This window comes from Cyclopterus lumpus, chromosome 25 (genome assembly GCF_009769545.1).
Source record: "Cyclopterus lumpus isolate fCycLum1 chromosome 25, fCycLum1.pri, whole genome shotgun sequence".
In the NCBI taxonomy this organism is placed as follows: domain Eukaryota; kingdom Metazoa; phylum Chordata; class Actinopteri; order Perciformes; family Cyclopteridae; genus Cyclopterus; species Cyclopterus lumpus.
Window position 1 is genome coordinate 615160 of NC_046990.1, and position 12374 is coordinate 627533.

The 12374-nt window shown below is 44.9% G+C and overlaps 1 protein-coding gene across 4 annotated transcripts in view; it reads right to left on the reverse strand.

Annotated features, from left to right (window-relative positions):
- Positions 1–8541, reverse strand: part of bcas3 (BCAS3 microtubule associated cell migration factor) — a 304020-nt gene extending 295479 nt beyond the window's left edge. For 2 of the 4 annotated variants that reach the window (XM_034528788.1, XM_034528786.1), the window contains exons 1-5: positions 8434–8541; positions 6465–6558; positions 6293–6347; positions 5590–5665; positions 5105–5211 (exon numbers count right to left, since the gene is read on the reverse strand). In XM_034528788.1, the coding sequence (XP_034384679.1) occupies positions 5105–5211; positions 5590–5665; positions 6293–6347; positions 6465–6535 (309 nt within the window). In that variant the 5' untranslated portion in view covers positions 6536–6558; positions 8434–8541. Of the gene's footprint in view, positions 1–5104; positions 5212–5589; positions 5666–6292; positions 6348–6464; positions 6559–8342 lie in introns of all 4 variants that reach the window. The other 2 variants (XM_034528787.1, XM_034528785.1) reach the window with 1 other exon arrangement.
- Between the last annotated feature and the right edge of the window lie 3833 nt (positions 8542–12374).

The window sequence follows — 12374 nt, forward strand, 5'->3', positions numbered from 1 at the left end:
TTACATTAGCGGACCCGGCGTACTCAATATGCCAAATTGCTTTTTCAAAGTTGTTTTCCCTGAGCACAGTTATTCATTATATTCATTTCATTTGTGGCTTGGATGTTTGTTTTTTTGTGGAATCACAGTGTCTGCTCTTCTGTTTTAATCTCTCAAATGTAATACCATAAGCTGTGAACAGATATCTGGGGCATATTCACAAGTGAGTCCGCTTAGCAACACAGTGCTGGACATATTGGAGGGAGCAGGTGCTTCAGGGATGTGGAGTAACAGGTGTGTTATGGGCTTCCAGGACACGCAGCACTACCTATGATGTTGAGCAAACTAAATTCAACTTTTTAGAAACATAGATTTGTGAGGCATCAAACTGGCTCACGCACACAGTTGGACTCGGGACAGCAACAGATAAAACAGAGTACTGCTCAGCGTGCAGAGGGCATCTCGTCTAGCACATCAAGTCAAGTCAGTCACGGGGTTGTCCGGCCGTGGAGCCGGTTATGTGTGGAAGTATTCAGCTTTCCAGAAAGGGTTTTGGGATTGGTCATTATCCCAAAAGGACATTAACCTCTTTCACTCCTCTTCTCTTTAGACCCATGTGTGTCTGTTGAGGGGGGACAGGAGGAGACAGCAGTTCAACAGTGTGCGCCACACAGAAGCTGAAGATTCATTTGAGACGCAGCGCTGCGTGAGAACTGGTTCTAGTCCTAAAGAACCTCAAATATAAGGAAATAAACAATTCATTCATTCAATTATTAGATTACAGCCTCGAAAAGACCGTAAAGTCGAACGAGGACGCCGGCGTAATACATACTGCGTAATAGATTTGGCCTGGATTGCCTTCCTGGTCATCCTGTTAACCCCACATGTGCTGTGTCCCTGCTGCATGTAGCTAACAGAAGATAGGCAGGTTTCACGAAAGATAAAGTTGGGTGTCCACACTGTAGGGAAGTTAGTTATTTCAAGTTACTGCACTCAGAATCACTATCCGGTAAAACATATAGCACCCAAAATATCATCATGGTACAATGAACGTCCAAGTCAAAATGAAACATTCATACAACAACTAAAAGACAATCACCTTCACTTTAGTACATTTAGTTATTTGGTTGTGAATTTAGCACCACCCATTGTTGACTCATTAAAATTAAGGGATCTCATATTGAAAATGTTGCGTGCACTCACATTGAGCTGAATAGCAAACACTTTGCAGTAATAGACTGTAAAGTAAATACCTGTGTGAGCTCCTCTGAGCTTAATAAAAGCACAAACGTCTACTCATGTTCTATAAAAGGCGATAAAGAGACTATTCATCAGCGGAGAGAAGAACTTAGCACAGATCCAGACCCATCTGCAAACTACATTCTTTTGAAAACAATCAAAAAGGTTTTGTCAAAGTGTCTGACGGACAAATGCTTTGCACTCATGAAAGTGTATTACAGAAACTTCCCATCTTAAGTCACATGTTTACAGCTCAACAAGTCGAGGGCAGGACTACGGTCTTCTTTTGGAACACAGCTCCGGGTCTTCAGCACATCCACTGCAGGTCATTTCATCTCAACCCGTCCACCAGTCTGCCTCTTATCAGGCGGCGGTGGATGACACCTCTCCAGTGGAAGGCGACAGTAATCTACATCTCCTAAACAGCTCTGTCAGCATCCATACGACCAGTCGGGAGTCCCCATCTCGCCGGTGTGTGAAAGTGTGTGTGTGCACGTGCATGTTCGTCCTCTGCCAGGCCATTACGGAGGGTGTTGGCTTAGCGACTGTCACAAACACTTCACAACCACTCAAGAGCCAGAGACCGAGGCACCTTCAGTGCTTACTTAAAACCCTGTGAAAAAACACGACCCAGAAACATCCCATAAACTTTCAAAACTGAAAGAAAAACAATGAGGGAGGACAGCGCGTGATAACAGGCTGGGGAGCGCTGTGCAAATCGGGATCGGGGTTCAAATGAAAGCGAGGGCCCTCACGGAGCTCACACTCTACCGGGTGTGTGCGTCGTGTGGCTGAAGCAGCCGTAATCCTCTTGTTCCACCATCAGAGCTGCCACATCAGTGGCCGGGGTGTGCGTCCACGGGTAGAGTAAGAGTGTGTCCTGTTACCCGCCGCCGGTGGATGTTTATAAAAGAGACTGATTAAGGACTTTGCTGTGTTTAGATCTCACAGGATGCATGTGAAGTGTGCGTGTTTTAGTGACAGCCAGTACATGAAAGGCGATACCCGGAGAGCGGGGCCGCCACGGCATCGGGGGTCATTTGTTAAGTCGCAGAGCAGACGATCTTCTAATGGTTTTCCAAGAGCGACTTTGAGGACGCGACAGTTCCCGGAGGAGACACCGCGACCATTCTGCTCGGGAAGAGCTCGGCCCAGTCGCCAGGACTGAAGAGGGAAATGGATCTCAACATGCAGCATAAACAACCACACAAAAACACCAAAGAGAACACTGGTGTTTAGCAGTTTACAGCCCGTCTCATATTTAGTTTGTTATTTATTCAATGAGTGATTCAATGTCTGCGGTTCACATCTGACCTGTAAACAACAAGGTCATGTTAACCAGTGTCACTATATTATCAAAAGGTCTCCATCTAGTGGCCATATTGCACATTACACAAGGGGAGTGCTGGAACGAGTTGGTTCCAGGACAACAACCTCCATCTCAACGTCAGCAAAAGTAAAGTGCCGTTGGTGGACCAGAGAAGAGCCCCAGACTGGTGAACACGGCTCAGCAACGCCACCAGCACAGAGCTGCCGAACGAGGACGATCGCTACATTAATAAGCTCTTATTATTACTGTATGGTAGCTTCTCGGGTTGTAGTTTGTGGTGTTACATTGAATTTCGATATGTTGTCAACAGTCATTGAATATAATTGTTCGGAATTATAGATAACATCTGATATTAATATACATTTAATAATAATAATACAATGAATATATATAAGACACTTTACATGTGTTTTGTACATGTGTCTTTACTATGTATGTGTGTACATTTGTGTATAGAGACATACTGTAACCCAGTAGTTTGTGGATATGTGTATATATCTGTTGAGTTGATACACCTGCTAATGAATTGATCCAAACTTTTTCTTGGTGACAGGTTAAAAAGATTGAAGAAAGAAGGCTTTGGCTAAATATAATGAGGAGAGCATTGTGATAGTGAACTGAGATGTGAAACCTCAATGCCTGACACGACTCTGTTCATTGGGCGTATTTCTCTGTTGAGAAGCAGGACTGAGGACTCTTATGGTCCGGTACAGACCTGAGGAGAAGGGCTACTGTGTGAACCCAATACGGTCCAGAACGTGGTCAACACTTCCACCTAGTGGACGCCGACTGCACTGCAGCAGTGATGAACGTAAACGGAGAAACTTCCACCGTGTATTTATTATGTTCAACTCTACTCAATAAAGATAACTACCATACATTTATTCCATTACACCAGCTATTGTCTTAACTTGGTTTAATTAATTTCCTATATTTCATCTTGTATCTAACTGGAGCGATAGTCCCAAATGCTTTGACTGAACATCGGTTGTGTCTGATGTTTGTCTGCTTGATCAAAGACAAATGTAAGCATGACAGAAACGGATGCCTCTGTGAAACCTATTGACGCTTGGTGACCTGGCCAACTAAGAAACATCGAGTACAGCTGGTTTACTGAAACACAGGAGGTGCTTCTACTTGAGAAACCTTCAATACAACCCAAATAGTCAATGCTACGGCTTTGACCGTTTATCAGCAGGTCGGTCTACTTTTCCTCAGTGTTGTCTGTTTTTTCAGAAGCCTCTTGTTTGGCCAGAGGACATGTCTGGAGTTTGACCTTTGACCCCAATAAGCGCATGATGTTGCCGTCATCCAATCACACAATCAATGGTAAGGGCTGTCCGTTGACACGTTCAGTCACCAACGTTATTTTCAAACTCGGTTTGAATGGATGACGCACACAAACAAAACCATAGGCTTCACTGTAAAGCTAGTTTACATAATGTTGTGATGTGCAAACAACTTCTTGACCGATACCTACTGGTTTTGTCAGAGCCCAGTGCCAGAAAGCAAGAGAGAGATCTTTGAGTTGGTTAACCCTCACAACGAGAGGGAACTCAAACTCTTGGTCAGTAACCATAGGAACCGACTGAACCCAACCTGCTGGCTGGAGGCTTTCCTCCTCTCCGTCTCCTCCCTCTTACAGAGCCAACCACCCAACGCCTATGAAAGGAGGTTTCCCGTGAGCCAGAATGTAAATCCGAGGAAGCCGGTGGTGGTGCAGCTGCCGAATGGAGTTTAAAAAAGTGACTTTAATTTTTTAATAGGCTGCGAATAGTCTGAATGTGTTTTAACAGCATTTCAGTGACGGGTTTAATGTACTAAATGTGTGGAAGTAGCTCAAATAAAGCTACAGAATGCTTTTAAGATCCAAATAGATTATTCTTCTTGGGTTAGGGTTCAACGCCTTGATACTGGATCAGTTCGTGAGCTTATGATCAGGTCTTCATACGTTTCATCTGGACCTTTAGTGGCTGGGCTATGTGTTTTGGTTATGATGGTGATTGTTTATTGTTGCACCACCCGCCATGACAAATTCCTTGTATGTGAAAACATACATGGCAATAAAAGGTTCTGATTCAAGCTGAACAAATACATTTAAAATGTAATGTGGCCTAAAGCAGAGTTTCATCATCCATAAAGATGATAAATGAATGGACAACACTGAAGACAGGCACCTTTTCCCTGCTCTGACTCAAGCTAAAAAAAATGAATAATAATAATAAATGAATAAAACAAGATAAATGTGCACAGTGGACACTGGATTAAATTGTAAACTCTGCCCGTTGCCATGGTGAGACTGATTTACTGACTCTGATCAGCGGTTCTGGAACTGAAACCCCAACTCAGAGTTCCGGCTCAGGGTTTGTTCATCCTGCCCTGGTGAAGCTGCTCTGTTATTGTCATCTAAAACACAGACGGGTTTGTCTCGTTGTCGAGTGTTTCAGTGCACATCTCCATCTGAATGAGTCGTGTAGTGAAAGCTCGTGAGCCAGGAGCTCCTGCAGAACACCGATGAGGAGGCAGGTTTACCGGCCCGGTCGGGGTGCGACTTACAGATACGCTCCAGATCTGCATCCCGTCAGTGTAGCCGACCATGAGGCAAAGAGGGGGGTCCGTGGTGCCGCTGTGCATCTCCATGAACTCTGGATTGCGGGAAGTGTCTGTGCAAACAGACATGGTGTTAATTAGAGAACGTATTGAATCATACAGAAATATGAAATCACTCAAGTTTTCTCTTGAGTTGGAAATCCAAACAGATTTTAATTAAAAGTTGAAGCTTTATTTACTATTCAAAAGTCTTCTTTATAATCACATCTCACCGCAGTATTGTTTTGTTCTTTTTGGTTTCGGGGGCGTGTGTCATGGCTCCAGATCATTTTCTTATTCCACATTTATCAAATACAACCTTTTCTTTATGTAGCATCCCCGTATATATGAACATTAAAAGGCTGCATAGCTCAATGCCTCGCAGAGTGTGTCTATTTTAAATCAAACCAGTAGCAAAACAAAGTTTAACACACACACACACACACACTTACCATTGATGTCAGCTTTCTCAAATCGAACCCAAATGATTTTCTCTTTCTCATCAGTGGGCGGAGCTCCGGTGTATGCCTGTTTGACAGACAACATATTCAACACCGCCCAACAGAACCAGTTGTAGAACGAATCGTGTTCAGGTTGCCAGACGAATGGAATTTCATATATTGAGATGTGAAACTAGAGTGAGACAGATACTCCCTCACAATAGAAGTTTGATTGCTAATATTGTTTTTATCATTTTTACTCAACTTTAAGATGTTAGAGTAACGTGAGGACCCTTCGTCATCATTTCTATACAGCTATTCAAGCCTTGAGACTATTGCTGTGTCCCAGTTCTATACCAATAGTATAAAGTATATACTATATAATAATAATAATTAGTATAGTACAGTTAGTGGAAAAGAAACCTTCTGTATTATACAGACAGAAAATTAGTAAATCGACTTTGGAATGTCAATTAAACTTCAGAATATGACAGTTTGTTTGTTGTCTCATCTCCACCTGAATCTATTGTTATCTGGAGATGAGCTCCATTATTTCCTGTGGGCCAAAGCCTGACTTTGTACATGTAGTCCGTGAGTCAGTAAGTACACGTAGGTCTCATTTTGTCACTTTTATAGTGGAAACACAAAAGCATACCATCTCAACCCAGACAGGAGCTGGGAACAGCAGTTAGTATGAGAGGAAGCATGACATTACCTGGGGGACCACATCCTGCAGGAAGGTCACCACACTTTCCATGTAGGACTGCTCCCTGTGACAGCGAGAAGCTCATGTCACATACATACATACATACATACATACATACATACATACATACATACATACATACATACAGCATCACTTCTAATAAAACAAGAAGAATCCTTACGTAGCAGCTTGTGCTCGCACCAGAACGCCTCCAGCACAGCGACTCGGCCTGCGTGGAGAGTCCGATGCCATTTTGTCTTCCGTCTTTTGTTATCCTGAAGATGTACAAAGAGACATTTAAACACAAGTTGTACAGGTGAACATATTGTTGTGTTATACAAACATTGGCATGAAATGCTACGTGTTTTAGCGGTATTTGCTGCGTCTAAAAAGATACCAAAACAATGACCATCTCTCCTCCTCACATTCCGATACAATGATGATCGGAAACAGTGAAACTTACACGTGAGAAGCTGGACCCAAAGGATGTATGCAATTTTGGGTGCTAAATGACCAAATAATCCATGAATCAACCTATGAATGAATTTATGGTCCATAAATAAGGAAGCACAATCACCATTAATGATCCTGGACATCAGGCTAAAATAGGCCATCGTTATCATATTGAAGAACCAACTGAGCGTTAGTGGCTTCAGGGGACAAGATAAAGACTCACACTGCACATCAACATTGTGGTCATAATCCAGACCATCCATATGCATTCAGCAGTTTGGCATTTCTAATATTGTGTCCACATTATTAGTGAGGGTTGACAAATAGAAACTCCCCTCAAAACCTCATTCTTAGGAGTGATGTTGAAATGTCCCACCAAGCCGTCTCACAACTCAATCCCTCCAACAAGACCATGAGGACTCTGGTGTATCTAAGTGAGGGGTCAGCCCGCTATCGGTGCTCCGCGATGTTCAGAGCCCGACTGCAGACAGGGAGGGACTGAAACCAGCCTTCCTACATAGAGCATCTGAGGTCCCCCTTAGGATCAGGGCCAGGAGCCCCGGCACTGAGGGGAGCTCCAAGTAAAAAGGGTGGCTCCTCAGCATTATACGGTGAGCATTGAGGTGTTCCAACATGTGATAAAGATGCCTCCAGGTCATGACTGCTGCAGCATAACAGGCAGGTCAATGGTGAACAGGAGACCTTTGAGTCCACCCTGGACATGCTGGTGGACTTCTAGTGCACAGCTATCATGAGAGCACCTACGGGTGCCATGGATGAGCTGAAGGAGGAACACGTCTGCTGCCACCTTGAACCCAACACAGGCGAGTGGATCATTGGTGAATGCAGGTTGTGGTGACATCAACAGAACCAAAGCTTCAGAGTCAGACCGTGCAGCCACGTGCCATCAGGAACTCCACGGGGACTAATGTGACCGGTCAGACGGCAGATCTGATGCCCTCACCTGCAGGTCTGATGCCCTCACCTGCAGGTCTGATGCCCTCACCTGCAGGTCTTGATGCCCTCACCTGCAGGTCTGATGCCCTCACCTGCAGGTCTTGATGCCCTCACCTGCAGGTCTTGATGCCCTCACCTGCAGGTCTTGATGCCCTCACCTGCAGGTCTTGATGCCCTCACCTGCAGGTCTTGATGCCCTCACCTGCAGGTCTTGATGCCCTGGAGCCACCTGGTGAAGCAACTCTCGTTCCAGTGGACTGTTCTTCAGATAAGTAGCATTACGTGCCTCGGGGATAACAAGTTCACTCGCGGTGGATGGACCGTGTCCCGGTGAATGGACCGTGTCCCGGTGAATGGACCGTGTCCCGGTAAATGGACCGTGTCCCGAGACGTTACCACCCCGACCACCGCTCATGCAGCCAGCAGGGCAGAGGGGCTCCTTTAAGAGAGGATCCCCTCTGCCCCTCTCAGCCTCGGCTGTCTTGAACATCTGTTCTGCAGGCTCGCGACAGAAGCGACGAGGAGGGCCAGCGCGAGCCAGCACGTGGAACGACTGCCGGGTGCGCGCGATACAACCACCTGCTAACGCGTAACGTTAATTAACTTCGATGGGGGACCCCGCAGCTAACTCAGCTAGCGTTAGCATTACCGTGTGGTGATAACAACGACGCCGCCGGAGCAAGAGAAGCGTCTGTCACGTGTCAGTGGCTCACTGGTGCCAAGCGGCTGCAGTTACGCACCGAGCTGGAGAACGTGGACCTGGTCCTCGCCTGTGGACTCGTGTGGTGGTCCGAGGAGCTCGTCACAACAACGTCAAAACACACACAGTCTGGCTTTGCGGAACTGTGTGTGTGTGCGATAGCCAATCGGAGGACAGGAACGGTTTGGTAAGCCCAATCAGGCAACAGCCAGGGCGGGGCTAAGGCACGCGTCATATATTAGAAACGATACACTTGACAAAATAAAAGCTGAATCTGAAGGAGAAGAAACCATTTCAGTAACAACGAATCATTCAATGGAGCTGCAACACAAGTATGTGATGTTGACTGGCTCAACATGAATGGACACTATTTGTATAAAGGTCACGGAGAACACTGTTAAAGGGACATAAGTGACCGGTTTGTGAAAAAATAGATATCTATGGGTTAGAACTGACTCACTTTTAGAACTTTAGTGGAAAGGGGTTTATAGAGGAGCTCATTCATTTGTCAGGAAATTAATCATGTCAAAGACAAGTTATCCTTTCATTTATGTATCTTTAAATCTGAGCTTTACGGTTTATGTTAGACAAAAAAAGCGTGGTAATAGATGCCCTTTACATGCAAAGTGCCCTTTCAAAATAAACTTCCGTCTTGACAGGAAGTTAGGTGCTGAGCTGCAGAAGGAGGACTCCTCGGTGCACAGTTACATCAACACGGCAACCGCACAGGCCTTGAAGACTTAATCTATGAACTCTGCCATCTTTGATACCATGCTGAGTTTGTACATGTCACGCCGGGCAGGTCTTCATCTCCGGTCCCCCTCCTGTGTCTTCAAGCTTTATCAGACTGCTGAATATTCACACCTGGTTGTCATCATTCTGTGCCAAGTACAACATGGGCTGTTTTATTGATCTATTGCAGTCGTTTCAGATGACCCAACATGTAAAGGAGCCAGAAACATGTTCAGAATCAGAAGCTCTCTCAGAAAAACAGACTCATGCACACATTTGACATGATCAGGTTGGATTCCCGCAACTGTGTTCATGGTATCTGTAACCAGGTATCTTCTGACTTCTTCTAATTACTCCGAAACCTTTTTTGGTCACCTGTTGCTTTCAGAATCCTACTTCTGGTTCACAATGGACTTGTTCTGGCTCCCCAGTACATCTCCACCACGCTGCCAGTTTGTAACACTAGCAGATGTCTCTCTTTGAAGGTGGAAATCTCCTCAGATTTGCCCAGAGCACCTCCTAAGTCTCAGTATTTATGCACCTCAAGAATGGAACTGAACTGTATTTGTACAGTACGTTTGTTTGTATGTATGCACGTATAGATGTCTGTGTTTATTTACACATTTTAGTTGCTTTCATTGTTGCTTTATTTGCTTCTTGTACCAGTAGGTCGCTCTTTCGCCTACGCCGACTTGGTCTTACGCAATGGCAGAGCTCACAGACTGCCAGTCTTTCCTGCCCTCACCATATCAGAAGCCTTTTGTCCATCTTTATTCAAGAAGGTGTTGGTTTTATTCCAAACCCTATCCTCGCACTCAAATGCCCCCTGCTTGGGGCTGCATTTGCTCCGCTTCTGCTCAAACTGTATGCTAATGGTCCTTCTCTGAACAACAAAGATCCTGCTGTGTGTTGGTGAAACATTTGCACTCAGAATTCTCCTCTTCTCTTGGATTTATTTGTACAATAACCCTGTCAGAATTCCTCAACCAATAGCATGCTAGGTGTAGCGTGGACCAATGACATCGTTGCGGGTGCGTTTGCTGAACTAGAGCGACCCTGAAGGGCGGTTACTCCTTGACCTGGTTCATCCACTTCCGCCCTCCAAGGAATTATTATATAATATATACATTTATGTACACTTTTATTAATCCCTGTGGGTAAATTCTTCTCTGCATTGACCTCTCCTTAGTTATTAAGGAGCAGTGGGCTGCAGTGAAGCCCGGGGAGCAACTGGGGGTTCAGTGCCTTGCTCAAGGACACTTCAACATGAACTCTGGGGATGGAACTGGCTACCTTGTGATTACGGGACAACCGCTCTCCCCATGAGCTACAGCCGACCCCAAAAATGCATTATATGCATTCTTTACTACTTTTGAAATAAAAGGACAATTACGTTATATATAAGTGTGTCACTTATACTCTTTTCTTTCACTCAATAGCTACACCGGCCTCCTGTTGGTTCCCCTTAGCACACCAACAGGGGGCCGGTGTAGCTATTGAGTGAAAGAAAAAAGTACAAGTGACACACTTATATATAACGTAATAAAAGCATGCCAGTCATGATGCCCGTCAGTGGGCCACAGGCCACTGGCACGCTGCTCCTAAAGTGATTTGCTCACACTCTGTCTGTCTGGCTGGCTGGTGTGTATTATACATAGAAGATGCATAGCACAAATAAAATAATAATATAACAATAAAATCACAACTGATTACAACTGACACTGTAAGCTAAAACAAGTTTAATGAAAGAATAAATAAATCGGTATAATTAGAGGGATAGTAAGAGATTGCTGATTACCGGCCGATACACACACACACATGTGAAGGGAGTCTTGGCACTTTCCACTTCAAGTACCGCCTGTGAGCCACATACATGCTCTGAGACTGCAGGGATGGATCTGTTTTGTGGCCAGCAGGGTTCTTCTCTGGAGAACGGAATTCCACTGTTCAGGCTTGGTGGCTCTCCTTATCCCATGGACTGCACTGTTCATCACAAACACATAGAATCTCCTCTTTTCATGTGAATGTAGCCCCAAACTACTTTGCTGTCTGGCAAAAAGCTGAAGTTATTGGACTGAATATCCAGCTCGGAAAGGATTAGCTCACAGCCAACGCTGCAGCACACAGACGGGGATGGAGCACTCTGGTCTTGGGGCTAGCTTAGCTTTACCTAAGATGAAGCTATGTGACAGCTCCCATCTGCCTCTAGGACCTGAGAAGTATGACTTCTGACTTAGCAGCTTCAAGTTCCATCAATAGGCACCTCACTGTCTGAGCTTGTGGAGGTGCTTATTAGAGATCTCGGAGAAGCAGTCTTCTCTCCTCAATAGATAGTTCTCAATTACCTTGGGTGCCCCATGGCATTCATCCAATCTCTCCCACACCATATTGAGCCCCTGTTCTGGGTCTTTAACATGTACTGCTCTGATCCGTTTCACATGTTCCACGGATTTGGTGCTCTGCCATTTTACAAGTAGGTCAATTTCCTCTTTCGCGGTTAGACCGCGGCCTTTGATGGTATTAAAGAATAAAGCTTTCCAAACTCTGTATTTCTCGTCCTGGTGCAGAAGGACATCCATCGAACACCCCTGTGTGACTCTCATCTAGGTGAGCCTGTTGCATGTCTACATACTGGTATGTCGTCTTGCAATGGGTACTGGCTGGTGTTATGGAAATCAAACCAGGATCAAAACAGAAGAGTTTGTTTAAGTCGAAGTCTTGATCAATAAGTTCAAACCTATGTAATTAAAAACTGCTGATACAAAGGAATATAAGAGATCTTTATTTCTGGCTTGCAAGCGGAGAGGACTTTACAAAGCCACGTATCTCAGAGACAGTGGAAAGGACTCACACGGACTTGTGTCCGTCTTTCGTTTTTAAGTGCTCAAATCAAAAGGTGACTCCCTGTGAGTTGTTATCTGTGTTACAGTCTCAGACGGTACCACCGCAGACAGGCTATCATTTTTCTAAGAAGGTAATGAGGACTTTCCACAGTAAAGATTAAGATCAAGGTTTGCACTTTTTTCATATCACAATCAAAGCAGACAGGTCATAACTTTTCTAAGAAAGTAATGAGGACTTTCCAGACTAAAGACTGGTCAAGGTTATTTTACCATTACACCGGGTAATAACGTCCATCCCATGCCCTGCTATCATTCCAGTACTCCATGTGTCTCCTCTCTTTTACAGGGTGCACATGTTGGCGGTGAGCTGTGATGTCTGATGATACGTGTCTCTATACAAACTGTT